Source organism: Nerophis lumbriciformis, linkage group LG09 (assembly GCF_033978685.3).
Source record: "Nerophis lumbriciformis linkage group LG09, RoL_Nlum_v2.1, whole genome shotgun sequence".
NCBI classification, from domain to species: Eukaryota; Metazoa; Chordata; class Actinopteri; order Syngnathiformes; family Syngnathidae; genus Nerophis; species Nerophis lumbriciformis.
Window position 1 is genome coordinate 28,975,129 of NC_084556.2, and position 19,587 is coordinate 28,994,715.

A 19,587-nucleotide genomic window follows, 5' to 3' on the forward strand; every position below is an offset into this window, starting at 1 on the left:
TCAGCGTTCTTCTTACCCAGGTGAGATGCATGATTTAAGATCTACAAATCCCGTTTCCATATGAGTTGGGAAATTGTGTTAGATGTTAATATAAATGGAATACAATGATTTGCAAATCATTTTCAACCCATATTCAGTTGAATATGCTACAAAGACAACATATTTGATGTTCAAACTGATAAACTTTTTTTTTTTTTTTCAAATAATCATTAACTTTAGAATTTGATGCCAGCAACACGTGACAAAGAAGTTGGGAAAGGTGGCAATAAATACTGATAAAGTTGAGGAATGCTCATCAAACACTTATTTGGAACATCCCACAGGTGAACAGGCAAATTGGGAACAGGTGGGTGCCATGATTGGGTATAAAAGTAGATTCCATGAAATGCTCAGTCATTCACAAACAAGGATGGGGCGAGGGTCACCACTTTGTCAACAAATGCATGAGCAAATTGTTGAACAGTCTAAGAAAAACCTTTCTCAACCAGCTATTTCAAGGAATTTAGGGATTTCACCATCTGCGGTCCGTAATATCATCAAAGGGTTCAGAGAATCTGGAGAAATCACTGCACGTAAGCAGCTAAGCCTGTGACCTTTGATCTCTCAGGCTGTACTGCATCAACAAGCGACATCAGTGTGTAAAGGATATCACCACGTGGGCTCAGGAACACTTCAGAAACCCACTGTCAGTAACTACAGTTGGTCGCTACATCTGTAAGTGCAAGTTAAAACTCTCCTATGCAAAGCGAAAGCCGTTTATCAACAACACCCAGAAACGCCGTCGGCTTCGCTGGGCCTGAGCTCATCTAAGATGGACTGATACAAAGTGGAAAAGTGTTCTGTGGTCTGACGAGTCCACATTTCAAATTGTTTTTGGAAACTGTGGACGTCGTGTCCTCCGGACCAAAGAGGAAAAGAACCATCCGGATTGTTATAGGCGCAAAGTTGAAAAGCCAGCATCTGTGATGGTATGGGGGTGTATTAGTGCCCAAGACATGGGTAACTTACACATCTGTGAAGGCGCCATTAATGCTGAAAGGTACATACAGGTTTTGGAGCAACATATGTTGCCATCCAAGCAACATTACCATGGACGCCCCTGCTTATTACAGCAAGACAATGCCAAGCCACGTGTTACATCAACGTGGCTTCATAGTAAAAGAGTGCGGGTACTAGACTGGCCTGCCTGTAGTCCAGACCTGTCTCCCATTGAAAATGTGTGGCGCATTATGAAGCCTAAAATACCACAATGGAGATCCCCGGACTGTTGAACAACTTAAGCTGTACATCAAGCAAGAATGGGAAAGAATTCCACCTGAGAAGCTTAAAAAATGTGTCTTCTCAGTTCCCAAACGTTTACTGAGTGTTGTTAAAAGGAAAGGTCATGTAACACAGTGGTGAACATGCCCTTCCCAACTACTTTGGCACGTGTTGCAGCCATGAAATTCTAAGTTAATTATTATTTGCAAAAAAAAAAATAAAGTTTATGAGTTTGAACATCAAATATCTTGTCTTTGTAGTGCATTCAACTGAATATGGGTTGAAAAGGATTTGCAAATCATTGTATTCTGTTTATATTTACATCTAACACAATTTCCCAACTCATATGGAAACGGTGTTTGTACAATAAACTTCCAAAGAGGAGGGAAACAAGCAAACAGCTTACCATTCGATGATGTAAACATAGCAGCATAAACGGGTGATCAAGTCGCCGCTATGAATAGTTTATCTGCGTTAGCGCTTATAATAACAATATCACTAATATTTGGTTAATATTCAAGTGTAAATGGAATACTGTTGGTGCTTTTTGGATGGTTATTTATTGGGTTTTATGGGCGGAATAGAGGACCTCTATGAAAGACTTGAGGTCGAATGATTGTCCACTGTCGTACTCACCATGTTTACTTCTGAGATGGAATCGATGCTTGCTATGTTGATGCTCATCCCAACAATGACTGGAGAACCTGAGGAAGCACAGAAGAAGTGAAGTGAATTATTTGTATATAGCGCGTCAAAGATATTTACACAGTGAAACACATTGTCTACATCTTTAAGCTACATTTCAACCAGTGTGTAAAGTGTCATGCCCTCGGACGCAACAGCAGTGACTAGGATGACGGAACACATGAACCTGGAACCCTAAAATTTGCTGGAACGACCGCTCTACAGTAGGGAAGGTATTTATATGGCCCAATTCCTCGGTGGTTCTTGCATGGGAGGAGGGGGGGGTTAAACACTTTGCAATGCAGTCTGCTGGACATGATGGAAAGTGCCACTCTATATAGAAACTGACGCTGTGGTCAAAGTTGGAATTGCCACAAAACAGATTTTAAGGTATTCCACACTTTACTGCAATCTGGCGGCTGAAGTGGATAGTGCACCCCCCAATTTGTCACATTTCATGTGTCAGGTAAACCGTGACCAATGGGACCATATGAATCCCCTTCCTACTGTACCAACCGAGCCACGCCGGTAGAAGATCTTGTAAGTTTACAAAAAAAAAAACGTGTTTGTGTACACTGTTACCTGAAAATATGATATCCAAATCCATATGATATCCAAACCTCAATTTACAAACCCCTCTGTTTGCCAACTTTTCAGTTTACAAACTTTAATATCAAGCCAAATATGCCTCAATATGCAAACCATGTCTATGTGTACGAATGCTTCATTCATTCATTTTTGTGTCCCGCCTGCAGCCATTGTTTGTCGTAAAGCGCAGCATTTTTGGAAAGGCGGTGCCACGTCACTTGCTACGCAGTACAGAACATTACTAGTCACTTGGCAGTGCTTCAGTGTGTGCATTTTCTGTGCTTTATTTGCCTTTTGACAAGTTTTATCCATTTTGTTAACTCAATTTTGCATCTGAAAAAGACAACAGGCCAGCATGGAAAGAAGGAGGGAATTGTTGTGGAGTTAAAAAAAAAAATGTCGCAGACTTCGTATCACAGCAAGTTTTAATTGTGATAAGACCAGACTCAATTGTTACAGATTTGAGATGGGGGTGTGAGGATTTAATTTGCATTTATTCTAATTGAAACATTCCGTTATATGTGTATGGTTAACATGCACAAACTATAGTTTCAGCTCTATTTAATTGTACTATTTTTTAAACCACAAACTGGCCAGCCATGCACTATTTTCCTTTAAATGTATTCACCACCACTTTACATATAGGCTATGTCATATTGCTTATACTTTGGATTATGCACCATTTGCACAAATAGAGTAACATATATGATAATATTTTCAATCAAACAATGCACAAATCTTGCCACATGCATGACAACCGCGACAAACTAAGTCAGCTGTAGCGGCTCATAAAACATAAAACAGGGATACATTACTCCGTGGGCCCAGTGAGGAAATATGCAGTCATCCACGCTAATGTTAATGAAAGCAATGAATGTAAAGGAGCGGCAAGAACAAACTATGCCTCGTTTACATGATTGGAGTACATGCTGTAAACAAAACAACTCGCTTATATGTCCCGTAAACACTTGGCCCTCTAAAATATTCAGACAACTTGGTTTACAAGGAGAATCCATTCACAGTGAGCCTGTAATGAACTTGAAAGTAATTAGCAGGAGCCGACTTCAGACGATACTTTTTCTACATCAACAGAAAAGGAGGAATCATTACTTCCTAATGTGTACATCCACAATTTCATGCAAACATTAAATCCAGTGGCAGTTTTAGCTATTGGCAATGCTGTTGAGGGCGCCATAAAGATGAGGGGTGAAAACAGATTAATATTTATTACATGCACATGGATAGGCTGATTGGCAAAAGTAAATTGACCACAGTGTGTGAATGCGAGTGTGAATGGTTTTACAATGTTTATCCTCTTAAACTGTAAGTAGGTTAGACATAAATATTATAACATTGAAATCAACAGTAAGATCACTAATTCTGTGGTAATATTTGAGTGGGCCCAAGGCCCCTCTGTAGTAAAAAAAAAAAAAGGGCCCTGGGGTCAAAAAGGTCAAGAACCCCTGCTGTAAAGCATGATTCTGGTATACACAAAACTACCAAGTGTCATGTCTGTGTGATCATGTTTTGTTTTAGTCATGTTCGGTTTTGTTTTTGGACTTTTTGTGCACTTTTGTTTTGTTTTGTCACCATAGCAACCATTAGTTTTCACCTGTCACGTCACGCACCTGTTTCACGTTTTGAGTCACGCACCTGCTTTCACTAATCATGTCTATAGTATTTAAGTTCATTGTTTTCAGTTTGTCGTTCTGACGACATCCCGCATTTATGCTTCTGCACACACCCTTAAGACCCCTGCTGCTCTTTTTTCATGCCGGTTCCATGCCAAGTAAGTTCTTGTTTATTAAGCCACAGTTAGTGTTTTTTGTTGTTCATAGTTTCTGCCTTTGTGCAAGTATGTGTTTTCATAGCCAAGTCGTTTCTCCGCCACTGTGCGCGCTTTTCGTTTGTACTTTTTTTTGTAGTTATAGTGTTTAAATAAATCATGTATTCACCTTCACGCCACATCTGGTCCAAATCACTTGCACCTCGGGAGAACAAACCAAGCCATGGTCCTAGTCTTGACACCAAGAGGAAATTCATAAACTTCCACTTGCTTTCATTTGAATTCCAATTATGCTTCTTGTTCGCAACCTCAATTTAAATTTGATCCATATTCATGGCATCGAAATAGAACTTGGGAGACAATCTCAAATCAAACTGGAATTGTGTGCAATCCTGGTGCGCAGCATATAACAGGTCGGGATATGTGTGTCAGAGGGGGTGGATAAAACCAAACGTCTCAAGGAAAGCGCAACATATTGTAAGAGCTTGAGGTGTACAGGAAATGGTAACAGGAAAAACTCAACTTTCTTTAAGGAAGTTCTCTCTTATTTTCTTAGTATCTTAGCAATCACTCACCTACTCTGCACAAAAGAACAAAGTGTCATCATCCATAAATTACAGACTATAAGACGTTACACTTTTCCAACGCTTTGAACCCTGCGGCTTATAAAATGGTTCGGCTAATTTATGGATTTGTTTTCGCTAATGCCAATAACGTTTTGAATTAAACAAAAAGTTGTGAAAGGGTATGTTATTCTTTGTGCTATGGCGGCATTTTTTGGACGAATTTGCTCACTGAAGGTGCTGCATTGTGGATGTCTACAGTATTTAAACCGGAAGTACAGGTGCCGGTCCGTCTTCTAGTTGTTCATAGACTTTCTGGTTGAAAGGATTCTTCATTCATTTCTCCAAGCAACGTTTGTAAGTTTTACTAACTGAATAACTCAACTGTCACATGTTTGATAGTATTGTTTTCATGCATATTCGTATGTGCTATCGTAATGTAAACTAGCTAGAGTCGTTAGCATTGGCTAATATGCTAACACGTGTATGAGTGTCTGTGTTAGTTTTATTAACCTACAATGGCATTCTGTTTGTATTGTTCCAGTTTCATAAAATCATCAAAACGTCACAGTGGACTTATTGAGTCTCTTTCGCTGATTGGAGAGCTAGCTTCTGCAGCTAGTGGGTCCATGATGATGACTTCTGTTTGCTTGATCAGCTGTTTTATTGCCTTGTTACAGGCATTGTTTGGAAACAATTAAGGTATGGATATAAACATTTAAAAAAATATTCCTGTGTAAATAACTCATTTCACGACGTATATATCTGCAGCTTATAGTCCGGTGCAGCAGATACAATAAAAATATATTGTTTTCTTCTAAAATTTAGTGGGTGTGGCGTATATACTGGTGCACTATTTAGTGGGGGCGGCATGGCGTAGTGGGTAGAGCAACCGTGCCAGAAACCTGAGGGTTGCAGGTTCGCTCCCCGCCTCTTACCCTCCAAAAATCGCTGCCGTTGTGTCCTTGGGCGGGACACTTCACCCTTTGCCCCTGGTGCCACTCACACCGGTGAATTGAATGATGAATGATAGGTGGTGGTCAGAGGGGCCGTTGGCGCAAATTGCAGCCACGCTTCCGTCAGTCGACCCCAGGCTATGAAAGTAGCTTACCACCACCAGGTGTGAATAAATGATGGGTTCTACATGTAAAGCGACTTTGGGTACTTAGAAAAGCGCTATATAAATCCCAGTTATTATTATTAGTCCGGAAAATACGGTAAACAAGGATTTTCTGATCACCCAAATGCACATAACCGTGAATTTGCACTTTTGCCATGGTATTACTATTATACGTGCAGGATGATTTCTCGTATTAAGCTGCAACATCGATGTGGTGCTATTGTGAAATGTCAGCTCCGTTTGACACTGCAAACATTTCACACTTTTTCGGTTTGAAATGATTGCAAAGCCTTTGACAGCTTCTCTCGTCTACTTTGGGCTCTTTGCTCTCTTCTGTGAGGGTCTTTCTCGGCACTCTGCTGTTTCCCCCTCACAGTCAGACGGCCACATGACCCGGGCGTGACCTACAGCACCGTATCTGCACCACTCTAATGTGTGCTCTCTTGGAGCAGTCTGGATTTTATATACGTTTTATTAATTAATCATTGAAGCAACACAATACAAATCTGAGCTTTTTTATAATCGAATTAACCTCTTTTCAAAACCGACACTGATTAAATCCACTAATTTTTGAAGTCATATGCAGTTTTTAAAAAACTAATAATTACATCAGCACAATCTAAAAACACCTCATTATAATGCCATGTGCTTCTATGCCACCACAAATAACATCTGCTATAATAAAACATTATCTCCATCACAGTGCTTCATTTTTTATCCCACTTTGTGATAAAACACTTTACATACTAAAAGTACAATCAATCAATCGAAATGTATTTATATAGCCCTTAATCACAAGTGTCTCAAAGGGCTGCACAAGCCACAACGACATCCTTGGCACAAGATGTTAGATATTCTAATATGGTGTTTTGGCACAGATAGATGTTAGTGTTAAATACCAACTGGCTTTTTGATATAGATTATGCTTGGAAAAGAGTGTGGTGTCAGGCATGTTCGTGATGCCCCAATGTACAAAGTGGTTTGGCCCAATATCAATAAAAACGGGGGTGAAAAAAGATGCAAGGGGACTTCGGGTAGCTCTTAGCACCATCTGTTCATGCAAGGAAGAGAACATTTTAAAGAAACCTTGACTGCAAACAAGACATTTTGAGAACATTCTGCTGAAGGAAAACCCAGTATTATATCTAAGTGTACTTAAAGAGTTGGAGTTTCTCGAGACACACGTCATAAGGCCAGGGCCATAACCAGGATTTGACAAATACAGAGGTCAAAATTCTGCAACTTCTGCTTTCACGCTGTTCTTTTTTTCATTCCTCCATCCACTGTTTGTCCCTTCTCTCCACATTCTATCACTCTCTCCCCCTCTGCCATTTGTATGACATGAGCCCTCAGTAAAATGAAATACAACTCCTTCACATCAACATTTAAATAAGAATGACAGAATGTAATCAACAAAATACAAGCAGTACAAGAGTAAAAGTAACATTTAGGTTGTACAATGTTATTATTATTATTGTCCTTTGGTATGTTGTTAAATTTAGGCTATATAAGTTCCATTATTTATGTATAAATGCCTATCTCAGCTGCATTTGGGCGGAAGGCAGGGTGCATACTGGACTACGGATGTACGGTATACCGGTATTAGTATAGTATTGCGATACTAATGAATCACTTTCGGTACTATACCGCCTCTGAAAAGTACCGGTCCGCCACCCGCCAAATAATAGAATAATAAATGACACAATATGTTACTGCATACATCAGCAGCTAAATTAGGAGCCTTTGTTTGCTTACTTACTAATAAAAGACAAGTTGTCTTGTATGTTCACTTTTTTATTTAAGGACAAACTTGCAATAAGAAACATATGTTTGATGTACCGTAATATTTTTTGTTAAAATAAAACCAAAAATGCAATTTTTTGTGGTCCCCTTTATTTAGAAAAGTACCGAAAAGTACTGAAAAGTATCGGAAAAATATTGTTACCGGTACCAAAATATTGGTATCGGGACAACACTGCACTGGACAATGAAAAATAAAACCTCTCCGGTCATTCCTTAAAGCAGATAATCTGAGCAGAGAACAGTATAGTTCCTTTAACATAAGCAGTGTGTATATGTAACAAGGTCAATGATGTCATGTAAATGTAATGTATTGTATAATGTTGTATTATTGTTATAATTACACAAAATGTGTACATTACATGAAAATGTGTCAATTTGTGGAGCTGTGTTACCCCTACTGCAATGATTGTTGTGACACCTGCCTCTTTATATGTGTTGGACACGTCGTTCTACTTCCCTTTAGTCAACGATATCAACGTGAGAGGTAGACATCCGCGCGACAACAGAAAAGTGTATTTTTTGTCTGAGAACTTCAGTTCACTATTATTTCTTGTTCTGTATTATTGTATTTGTGTAGGGGCTTGACAATTGGCAGACAATATTGACTACATTTGTATTTCCTGTATTTTTTTTTGTCTTTTTCTTGTGCGGCTCGGTACCAATCGATCCACAGACCGGTACTGGGCCGTGGCCCGGTGTTTGGGGACCACTGCTCTACAGCACGGTGATTTACAGTGCACTCAATATCCTACACAAAGTCTCTCAGACTGGAAGGCTCTGCAGAGAGTGGTGAGGACGGCGGAAAAGATCATCGGGACTCCTCTTCCTCCTATCCAGGAAATCGCAAAAAGCCGCTGCCTGACCAGGGCTCAGAAAATCTGTAGAGACTCCTCCTACCCCCACCAAGGACTGAAAGAGGTTCCGCAGCCTCCATAGCAGAACCTCCAGGTTCTGTAACAGCTTCTTCCCTCAGGCCATAAGACTCTTGAACGCATCATAATAATCCCCTCAATTCCCCCCAAAAACAGATTAACTTGCTGGAATATAAAGACAATATAACATACATCCATAAACGTGGATGCATATGAAAAAGTGCAATATTTTTATCCATACAGTAATCTATTTATTTACAACTGCACCTTATTGCTCGTTTATCCTGCACTACAACGAGCTAATGCAACACAATGTGTCATGTCTGTGTAATCATGTTTTGTTTTAGTCATGTCATGTTTTGTTTTGTTTAGTTATTGGACTCTTTAGTTTCTGGCTTTTCACTCCCTTGTCTTGTTTCCATAGTTACCCATTAGTTTCACCTGTTCCACGTTTGGACTCATTGTGCACTCTTGTTTGTCACCATAGCAACCCATTAGTTTTCACCTGCCCTCACGACTCACGCACCTGTCTTTAATCATTTCACTATTATTTAAGCTTCCAGTTGTCAGGCTGTCTGTCTGGCGACATCATACCCCTGTCACACTCTGTTTACCTCTGCGTACTTCATGCCCTGTCCAAGTAAGTTTTTTTGATTCATGCCACAGTTAGCGACTTTTGTTCATGTCCTTAGTTTTTTGCCCACGTGCAAGTATTGGTTTCATTTGTCAAGTTTGTACTTCCGCCTTGTGCGCACCTTTAGTTTGTTCTTTTTGTTATAGTAAAATTAAATATGTCTTCACCTTCACGCCATGTTTGGTCCAAATGTTCATTTGCACCACGGGAGAACAAACCACGCCATAGTCCAAGTCTTGACACAATGTTGTTCTTATCTGTACTGTAAAGTTCAAATATGAATGACAATAAAAGGAAGTCTAAGTCTATATTTGCAGTCAATCATATCTGTATGAAGACATGACCTCGGTGTCTTCAATGGTAGTTACGACCATGAATATGGCCTGATTTACTAAAGGTGTGTGTGTATTAAAACTTGCAAACTTGCAGAGCTGATCAACTAAGCTTGTTGCCCAAATAATTGCATCTCTTAAATGAGCCAAATAGAGAATGCAATCCATGGCCTCTGTTTTCATGTAAAGTATATGCAGATTTAGGCTGATTATTAGAACGCCCATAATACTGGGAGAAGGAGATACAACTATAATAATTTTGCTCTCGCAATGTGATTCATCAAGACTGAAACTGTTTTGCGATTGCTGTTATTTGTCTATACTTAGCACGTTTGAAATATGTGTGCAAACTGGCACTGTTACGCAGAAATGGCTGTGAGAAAGAAGGTGATCGATGGACAGATGAATCCTCTGTCAAACTATATGTTCTTGTAAGAAATAGACTTATTGGACAAAATGCCAATTTAGCAATATCATTTTCCAATTGTGTAGTTACTGGATGACTTCAGGGCTGATTAAAATAAATTAATCGATTTGTTTTGGTGTCTGCTGGTGTTTTTTTTTTATTAGAGACATATTAATATATGTTAACATCTTTTTTTGCAAAATGCATTTTCATGCATTCTTACATTCATTTCTGGATTATTCCAAATGCACAATAACACCGCAGCGCACTTTTGGCTTGCTAAAAATTGATTCTGTTGTCCAGGTCGCGCTTCTACGGTATATCACCCAAAAAGGTGGAGTGTGCTGCATTTTAAAAATACTTGTTTGTCCTTCAAATAAACAAATAGAAACAAACAATGTGCAGTTACATTAAGAAGATGGCTGCGCCAGATTTAGCACCATGCTAATTTCCATCTGTAGTCCTCTTATGGCGCATTTAAAATCCACAATTACAATTACACAGGATTAAAAATACACAACAATATTGAAATCACTTAATAAAACAGCACTGGTTGGACCATTTTAGGTCAAGGATGTGGAGGGAAATGGGTGTCTCCTTAGGCACAGTTGCTGGTACACACACAATCTTCATTTAAGTTGGGTGGTCTGCACCACTTTTGGACTTATTATAAATGTAATTAATTGTCTTAATTTATACCTGCAACATGCCCACTAATAATATACATTTTATTGTTTACACTTACTGTTAAGTGTGTAGCATTTGGATCCTACTAGATCAGGCCCTTAATCTATGAACCATTCAGGGGTTGACTATTGTACATCAAATACTTCCAACTGAATTTAAATGATTCATAATACAAAATTATTTCAGACATTTCAATATTTCTAACTGTGTGAGTATGGGCATTTTCCTGATTTTGTGAGCAAGACACCAGACATTAGGCAACTTAGCGATGAACTACTAGATCAACGATCATTAACCAGACCCTCATTAATAAGGTATTTCCAAAAGTGTCTTGTGAAGACAATTGTAGGGCAGAGGTGGGCAAACTATTGGGCTCAGGGGCCATATTAGCTTTTTGAATTTGACAGACTGGCCAGGCGAGCACATGACACATTTCAAAGCATATCATATCTTTTGCAACTAAGAGTAGACTTCTCAGACGTGCCCTATTTAATTATAATATATCTATTTCCAACAATATCATGTCAGAACGTCAAAGAAGTATAAAAATGGTATTAAAGGGTTAACACTTACATTCTATTTAGTGGGAGCAGTGTTGTTGATCACCCTTTTTTTGTCAGTGCATCAAAGTCGAGTATCAGTTTTGTTGTGGCAATCCTCAAAACAGATATTTGCTCAATTATGTTCTAATATTTGGCGGGCCAGATTAAAAAGACCATTGGGCTGGGTGTGGCCCGCGGGACGGAGTTTGCCCATCCTGCTCTAGAGGTTATAGCAAAGTGTATCAATACTTCTGTTCATAGCATTATTTTGTATAATACTAATTCATCCTTTGGCAAATTAAAAACAACAAATTCCGCAGACTTCATTTGATGTCATGGAATATTAATTGGCACCTTTACATTTTTTTAAATATTTTCTTCAAATACTGATGGTATAATACTGTACAAACTATGCAAGGCATGTTGTACTCTTTCTCTCATGTCCTATAATCCTATTTTCTCCTGCAGGCCCTGTCCTCCCACAGCACTAAATGCCCTGAAGCTTTGTCATATTCCCTGACCCAACTCTTCGCAAAAATGAAAAAGAAAAAAGAAAAAAAAAGGAAAGAAAGGGGTAGGGGTGTTGTGAGTGGGGAAGAAGGTCCATTTACCATTGCCCTTTGTCAAGGCAACCAGTAACCGTTTTCTCCAGAGATGTCAAAGTACATCTATTTGTGAGATGAAGATGAAGCGGGAAAGCAAAGTCTCGCTTTCTGCATATTTTGATGTCGCTTTAGTGAAAACCGACTCTCGCTTTGTCAGGACAGCTTTCTCAAAATAAAGCTGCTCAAGCTGCACTTGTGGCTCAGTTGCTGGATTACAAAAAAACAACATAAAATCATCACAACCTTAATTATTTGTGAACGTAATACAGATTTCATTCAACTGATGTTGCATCTAAAATATACAACGTGTGAGCACTGCAGTGGTGTTTGTTATATGTTAAACAGAAATGCTCAAATACAGTTACATTTTTTTTTTCATTTGAACAGTTTTTATAGATTGCTTTGAAGCATCAGTCAACTCAAACTCCACGTTTAAGACATAATAGACTACACATGCATAAACAGTACCACTGATGGTCCAACTAACACATTTTGCAACTCTGCCTTTCTGTTATTCGCTTGTAAGCTAGATAGCTTACAAGCTAACTATCTTACCGAGATCACATCCTCCTGATGTCTGACAAGCCATTATTGACAGATACATTTTTCGGCGACAAGTTTTATTGAAGATTTTTGTCGACAATATCAAACAGGTGCTTCCGTGATTTTGCTAGTTTTTAATAGTTATAAATAGATGGTAGGCGTATGTGGCTTCTGCTCTGCTGAGACATTAATGAAGAAAACTCAGTGGATCACAGTTTCAGACGTGGATGCTGACCAAATGTGCAAAATCCCAAAAAAGGAACATACAGTATTAAAATAGGCTTTTGTCTACAACAACTACATGTAACCATGCACACTAGTGACTTCAATGGCATAAAAACATCAACAATCTCTATATTGGTTGACTGGATCTTCTTGAGGCTTGGCATCATTCAGGTTATACAATGTATCCTCTAGCTATCACTATGGTAACGGGGGTGATTATTATTAAATCACAAGACATCCGAAATATTTGTCATTGAGCTGACAAAGCCGCAGAACATTGCAAAGAACAGGCAGTGTGTTGGTAAATGCAAAAGTTAGATTGCAATGCTGCTTCCAGACTTCATCAAACAGGCCGTTCCAGTCATGGCCAAATCAACTGCATAATTATTCCTAATCAATCACGGTCATCGGGAAACAGTGCTATTGGCTTCATATCTTACCTTCACACTGCAATCACGATTACAGCTCTCAAGCGCAATTGAACCATTTAAAAGCATCCCACAATAAAATAGAATCCGGGTACTTTCAGTATAATTTCAGCTGAAATTGTTTTGTGAAATTCCGAGCTCTAAAAACACATCAGTTTCTGTAAGGCCATGTTGTTGAAGTGTTTTAATAATAATTACATAGTATTGAGAGGGCAGCACGGTGGAAGAGGGGTTAGTGCGTCTGCCTCACGATACGAAGGTCCTGGGTTCGCTCCTGCGCTCGGGATCTTTCTGTATGGAGTTTGCATGTCCTCCCCATGACTGTGTGCGTTTCCTCCGGGTACTCCGGCTTCCTCCCACCTCCAAAGACATGCACCTGGGGATAGGTTGATTGGCAACACTAAATTGGCCCTAGTGTGTGAATGTGAGTGTGAATGTTGTCTGTCTATCTGTGTTGGCCCTGTGATGAGGTGGCGACTTGTCTAGGGTGTACCCCGCCTTCCGCCCGATTGTAGCTGAGATAGGCTCCAGCGCCCCCCGCATCCCGAAGGGGATAAGCGGTAGAAAATGGATGGATGGATGGATACTACTGTACTTACTACTGTAAGTTCAGTTTAGATTTTAATTGTCCTGTGATTAACTATCGGCCATTTCATCCAATTGGGTGACATTGGAAAGAAGCTAGTGACTACGCAGTCGGGCGGGACTATGAAAAAATAAATAATAATAAAATCACCTTCCTCATAAGACCTCAGTTCAGCGAACAAAGATAGCTTATGTGAGTTGTCACAGTGGAATTCACATAAAGTACGTACTCACAAGACCGCCACATGCTAAATTGAGCCCCTAAGCAGAATTTTATTAGAAGACACTCCCCTACCATTTCCATGTTTTTCTCACACTGTTTTATTCATGGGAAATAATTTTGAAACTTTTTTGATCAAACTTACATTTGATTAGAAACATGTTTTGTACCGAAATAAATTGACATGAAAGAAATGCAAAATTAAGTTTTTGACATACGAGTGAGGGAAGAGTGGATCGTGAGATCGACAGGCGGATTGGTGCGGCGTCTTCAGTAATGCGGACGCTGTATCGATCCGTTGTGGTGAAGAAGGAGCTGAGCCGGAAGGCAAAACTCTCAACTTACCGGTCGATCTATGTTCCCTTCCTCACCTATGGTCATGAGCTTTGGGTTATGACCGAAAAGACAAGATCACGGGTGCAAGCGGCCGAAATGAGTTTCCTCCGCCGGGTGGCGGGGCTCTCCCTTAGAGATAGGGTGAGAAGCTCTGCCATCCAGGGGGAGCTCAAAGTAAAGCCACTGCTCCTCCACATCGAGAGGAGCCAGTTGAGGTGGTTCGGCCTAGGGAGGTGTTTCGGGCATGTCCTACCGGTAAGAGGCCGTGGGGAAGACCCAGGACACGTTGGGAAGACTATGTCTCCCTGCTGGCCTGGGAACGCCTCGGGATTCCCCGGGAGGAGCTGGACGAAGTGGCTGGGGAGAGGGAAGTCTGGGTTACCCTGCTTAGGCTGCTGCACCCGCGACCTGACCTCGGATAAGCGGAAGAAGATGGATGGATGCATGGATGGTAACAGAAACATAGTTCAATACATTTTCCTGACATAACTCCGGCCAAGTCCTTACATGCATCACTACCTTTTAACTAGGGCTGTCAACGTTAATGTGTTAATGCATGTGATTATTCATGCAAAAAATTAAATAGTGCTTTTAACATCAACGCAGATTGTACACAATTTATTTGGACAACACATGCTCCTTAACCTTTAATACGGTTGGTTATCTGAAAGGCAGCACGGGTGGTTATACGGTCCGTGATCAGGGGCCTCATCCAAGGGGCCATACATTAAAATCCAGAAAACATTGTACGCAAGAAAAAAAAGAGATGTATTAAACCCAAGCACATTCCACGTGGAATTGACCGCAGACATTTGCGTGGCAGGGCATGCCCAGACCACGCCCGCTATTACGAATCATATTGAAAGTAGCCATGTGCCTGAGATCTGCACGCTCTGCCCAATCACCATTCAGTAAGAAGTGCTTCTCTCTTGTGATTGCAGCGAATGACAGAGGAAAGATTTGGAGCCTGTCATTACTCTGTGGTTTCCGAGAACTGAACACAGGCTGAAATAAAAATGAAATAGTCGGGTCAGGAAGAAGGTGAAGAGGAAGATGGATGTGACCTATCCCAGCTGCACTCGGGCAGAGGGCGGGTAATCAGAGAGGTGATCTGGCTAATAGACTACAAACTAGATTTATGTGTTTGGTCTGCTGCCAGTTATTTTCTACCAGTACCTCATCAGCCAGTAGAGATGATTGAACCAGATCATGGCTCAGGTGTTACTGAAAAGGCCAAGAACTGCTGACTTTTGCAGGTATTTGTGTATATGAATATATTTAGATTATGTTGATACGTCTTTTTTAATCAGGTGTTACTTTCCTTCATGGTTTGGCTGGACAGGGGTTAATGATCATTTGCAGGTTCAAGCTGTCACCATCATAACACCTCAACTGTACGCTCTACGGGTAATTACGTGGCATTCCTAACCTCCATGTAAATTTAAAAAGAAGTTGAGCTGAGAAGGTAAAAATGAAACGCAAAACAATTTTAAGTAGTGATGGGTACCAATACTTGGTTTCACAACGACGTAAAAGGTAGTGACCCAACAAAAAAAAAGATTGTAGTAATCGTTGTTTCATTTCGGTGCTAAACGAATGGAGTCTCATTCATCTGCAACAAGTTAAGTTAAAGTTATAGTACCAGAGATTGTCACACACACACTATGTGTGTTGTCCTCTGCATTTGACCCATCCCCTGGTTCGTTCCCTGGGAGGAGAGGGGAGCAGTGGGCAGCAGCGGTGGCCGCACCCGGGAATCATTTTATGGTGATTTAACCACCAATTCCAAACCTTGATGCTGAGTGTCAAGCAGGGAGGTAATGGGTCCCATTTTTAAAAGTTAAAGTTAAAGTACCAATGATTGTCACACACACACTAGGTGTGGCGAAATTATTCTCTGCATTTGACCCATCACCCTTGATCACCCCCTGGGAGGTGAGGGGAGCAGTGGGCAGCAGCGGTGGCTGCGCCCGGGAATCATTTTGGTGATTTAACCCCCAATTCCAACCCTTGATGCTGAGTGCCAAGCAGGGAGGTAATGGGTCCCATTTTTATAGTCTTTGGTGTGACTCGGCCGGGATTTGAACTCCCAACCTACCGATCTCAGGACGGACACTCTAACCACTATAGTCTTGGGTATGACTCAGCCAGGGTTTGAACTCACAACTTACCGATCTCAGGGCGGACACTCTAACCACTAGGCCACTGAGTAGGTCGTGCTTGACATGCTTGACGGTGATCTTATGCAAGTACCGTATTTTTCGAACTATAAGTCACAGTTTTTTTTATAGTTTGGCTGGGGGTGCGACTTATACTCAGGAGCGACTTATGTGTGAAATTATTAACACATTACCGTAAAATATCAAACAATATTATTTAGCTCATTCACGTAAGAGACTAGACGTATAAGATTTCATGGGATTTAGCAATTAGGAGTGACAGATTGTTTGGTAAACGTATAGCATGTTCTATATGTTATAGTTATTTGAATGACTCTTACCATAATATGTTACGTTAACATACCAGGCACGTTCTCAGTTGGTTATTTATGCCTCATATAACGTACACTTATTCAGCCTGTTGTTCACTATTCTTTATTTATTTTAAATTGCCTTTCAAATGTCTATTCTTGGTGTTAGGTTTTATCAAATACATTTCCCCAAAAAATGCGACTTATCCTCCAGTGCGACTTATATATGTTTTTTCCTTCTTTATTATGCATTTTCGGCAGGTGCGACTTATACTCCGGTGCGACTTATACTCCGAAAAATGCGGTAACAAATGGAACACGTTTACGGTGATTTGGACAAGGTGGGTGGTTGGATGACATCACAAGTCAGGAAATGTATTTTAGAATGAATTAAAAATCGTAACGGCACAAACGAAAATGTTTGCAGCGCAAACGTTTGAGCCAAGTTTAGGGAGATTTGGACAACAAAGGGGGTGAGGGGCAACTTTGCACGGGTTGTCACAAGCAGGGCTGTAACCAGGATTTGACAAATTCCGAGGTCAAAAATTGGAGGTTCGCGAGGAGCTTTGAAAGGCTGAAATCATCCCAGCACCATACAAATAATACCATCTTGAGCAACACAATGAACAATCCACTTTTTAAAAATTACTATGTTGAAGTTTATCATAATAAACCATTTTAACATCATTAAAACATAAGTTTAAAAACTTTTATCTCAGACATGGACGTGAACCTAAGACTTTGTGCTACGCACTACGAGAGGCACCAGAAGTTAAATGGGGGAAACTGTCTTCATATTCTAATCAGTAAGAGAGGTTGATATGGCCAAGGAATGTGTCTGGGGTAAAATTTCATATGAAGCGTCACGTCATTCAATAATTTACATTTGACTTATAATAATGATAATGTGGTTTCCGCTGCTCATTTGGCCTGCAATCAGCTAAAGACTAGCTCGCTACTTTTATTGTGGACTGACTATAGCAGCCAAAGCACACACTATTCCATATTGGCTAAAAGTAAAAATGTGGCAAATACACCATATTAGGCCACACCATTAGGTAAACCGGCGCAATCTAATGAGATCCAGGGCAAGTCTGCCTTTCAGTTGTGAATCACACATCTGTCAATTCTTTAATAGTATGTTGAGTATGATGCAAGATATACTGTCTTTCATCTTTTTGATTTTGTTGAACTACATGAGAGGGTTAAAGATTAGAAACAGCCTTCAGCATGATGCAGTGCGGATATTCTGAAAGCATTGCACCTAGATATCTGCAATGCCAACTAAGGCTATGTTAACTAAACCACTTCGATTGAAAGGAGTTTAGATGCACATTAGGGATGAGCGATAGGCCTAACATCTATATCGTGATATAGTTTGTAACCTCCTATGATATTGATAAAAAAATATATAAACAATGATTTATAATATTTGGAATGTAAATGATAGTAGAACAATTTATAAAGGCTAATCATTTAGCTGCTGACGTATGCGGTAACATTACGTTCTACTACGTTGTCAAAACTAATAATAATCTACTCACTAATTTACTGTCAGTAGCTGCTTACTGTCTGTTCTAACATGTACACTTGTAATAAAATGTACTAAGCACTTATTCTTTTGTTGTTTGGGTACTTTACATGGCGGTAGTTGAAGTGTAAAACAAGTTTGAGAACCACTGCACTAGGGTGTGCACACGACCATGCACCAGCGCAGTCTGAGAAGCAGCGCTGGCATATAAAGCACTCCGATAGAGATATACTACGTTTACACTACAGGCCGAAGTGGCCCAAATCGAATTTTTTTTGGGATCTGCTTTTTTCAGCTGGCTGTAAGTAAAATTTGATTTTTATCAGACTCCAGTGTAAACGCACACAGGTGCCAATGTGGCCCCAATGTGGCTTCGACGTCGACTTCCATAAAATAAAAACAAAGGAAGTTGACCGCAACATCTTAAAAATGAGTGTTTTTTATGTGAAAGTAAATTAAAATAATATAATGTATGCATGGATGTATGTAGTTTAATATATTTGGGAGGATTGTAATATTTTTATGGCTGTTAAGTAGATGATACACAGACATCAGCGTGGATCTACAGTAGCTGTATTTTTCAATTCACATGTAAGTAAATTCGCCACAGCGTCAATTCCGGTCTTTCAACAATCGTTATTTCTTCGTAATCAAAATACATATCCATATATTACATTTAGCCTCTTATTTGCGCACTATTGATAAGTGATGCATCGAAAATTGGGTCATCTTAAACAGAAACCGAAACCTGATGTTGTGATGAAATATCCATTTCCGCTGGCGACTGCGTCTTTCCGGCGCACAAGAATGACGTGGCTCGCCTAAAGCTGACAAAAAAGTCACATACTGGTCGATTTCAGGTCGCACTGCGTTTAGGTTGAAATCCCATTTGAAAAGATCAAATTCCAATCGGATTTAGGACTACCTCCAGATGTGGCCTGAATCTGATGCCAAAATATCAGATTTGAAGCACTTAGACTGCGTCACTTGAGGGCAAAAAAATCAGATTTGGTGTGCAGTGTAAACGGGGCCAGACTCAACAAGTTTGTGTCCTAATCACCAAACGGAGGCAGGTATGTCAACCAGCGTTCCAAACTGGCTGTGACGAGGCAGGGGAAGCGCACAGGAAGTGGAAAAACAGGGAGGAAGTCACGCTAACACTTACTAAACACAAAACACTGTTAAAGAAAATATAAAGCCAGACCTGTCATATCAGGTCATGACATTTTGCTCTGAAAGTCCTCCTGTGGACATGCAGAGACTTATTTCCGACAACAAAAACAACAAAAGATTGTTTGATAATGAAAAATATCGATCTAACCCCTGAAGTATTGACCGTACACTGACACATTACTGTTGATATGTGT

At 40.0% G+C, this 19,587-nt stretch overlaps 1 protein-coding gene across 3 annotated transcripts in view; it reads right to left on the reverse strand.

Annotated features, from left to right (window-relative positions):
- Positions 1 to 19,587, reverse strand: part of gabrb4 (gamma-aminobutyric acid type A receptor subunit beta4) — a 172,143-nt gene that overhangs the window by 59,218 nt on the left and 93,338 nt on the right. For all 3 annotated transcript variants that reach the window (XM_061962041.1, XM_061962042.2, XM_061962040.2), the window contains one exon: positions 1,897 to 1,964. In XM_061962041.1, the coding sequence (XP_061818025.1) occupies positions 1,897 to 1,964 (68 nt within the window). The remainder of the gene's footprint in view (positions 1 to 1,896; positions 1,965 to 19,587) is intronic.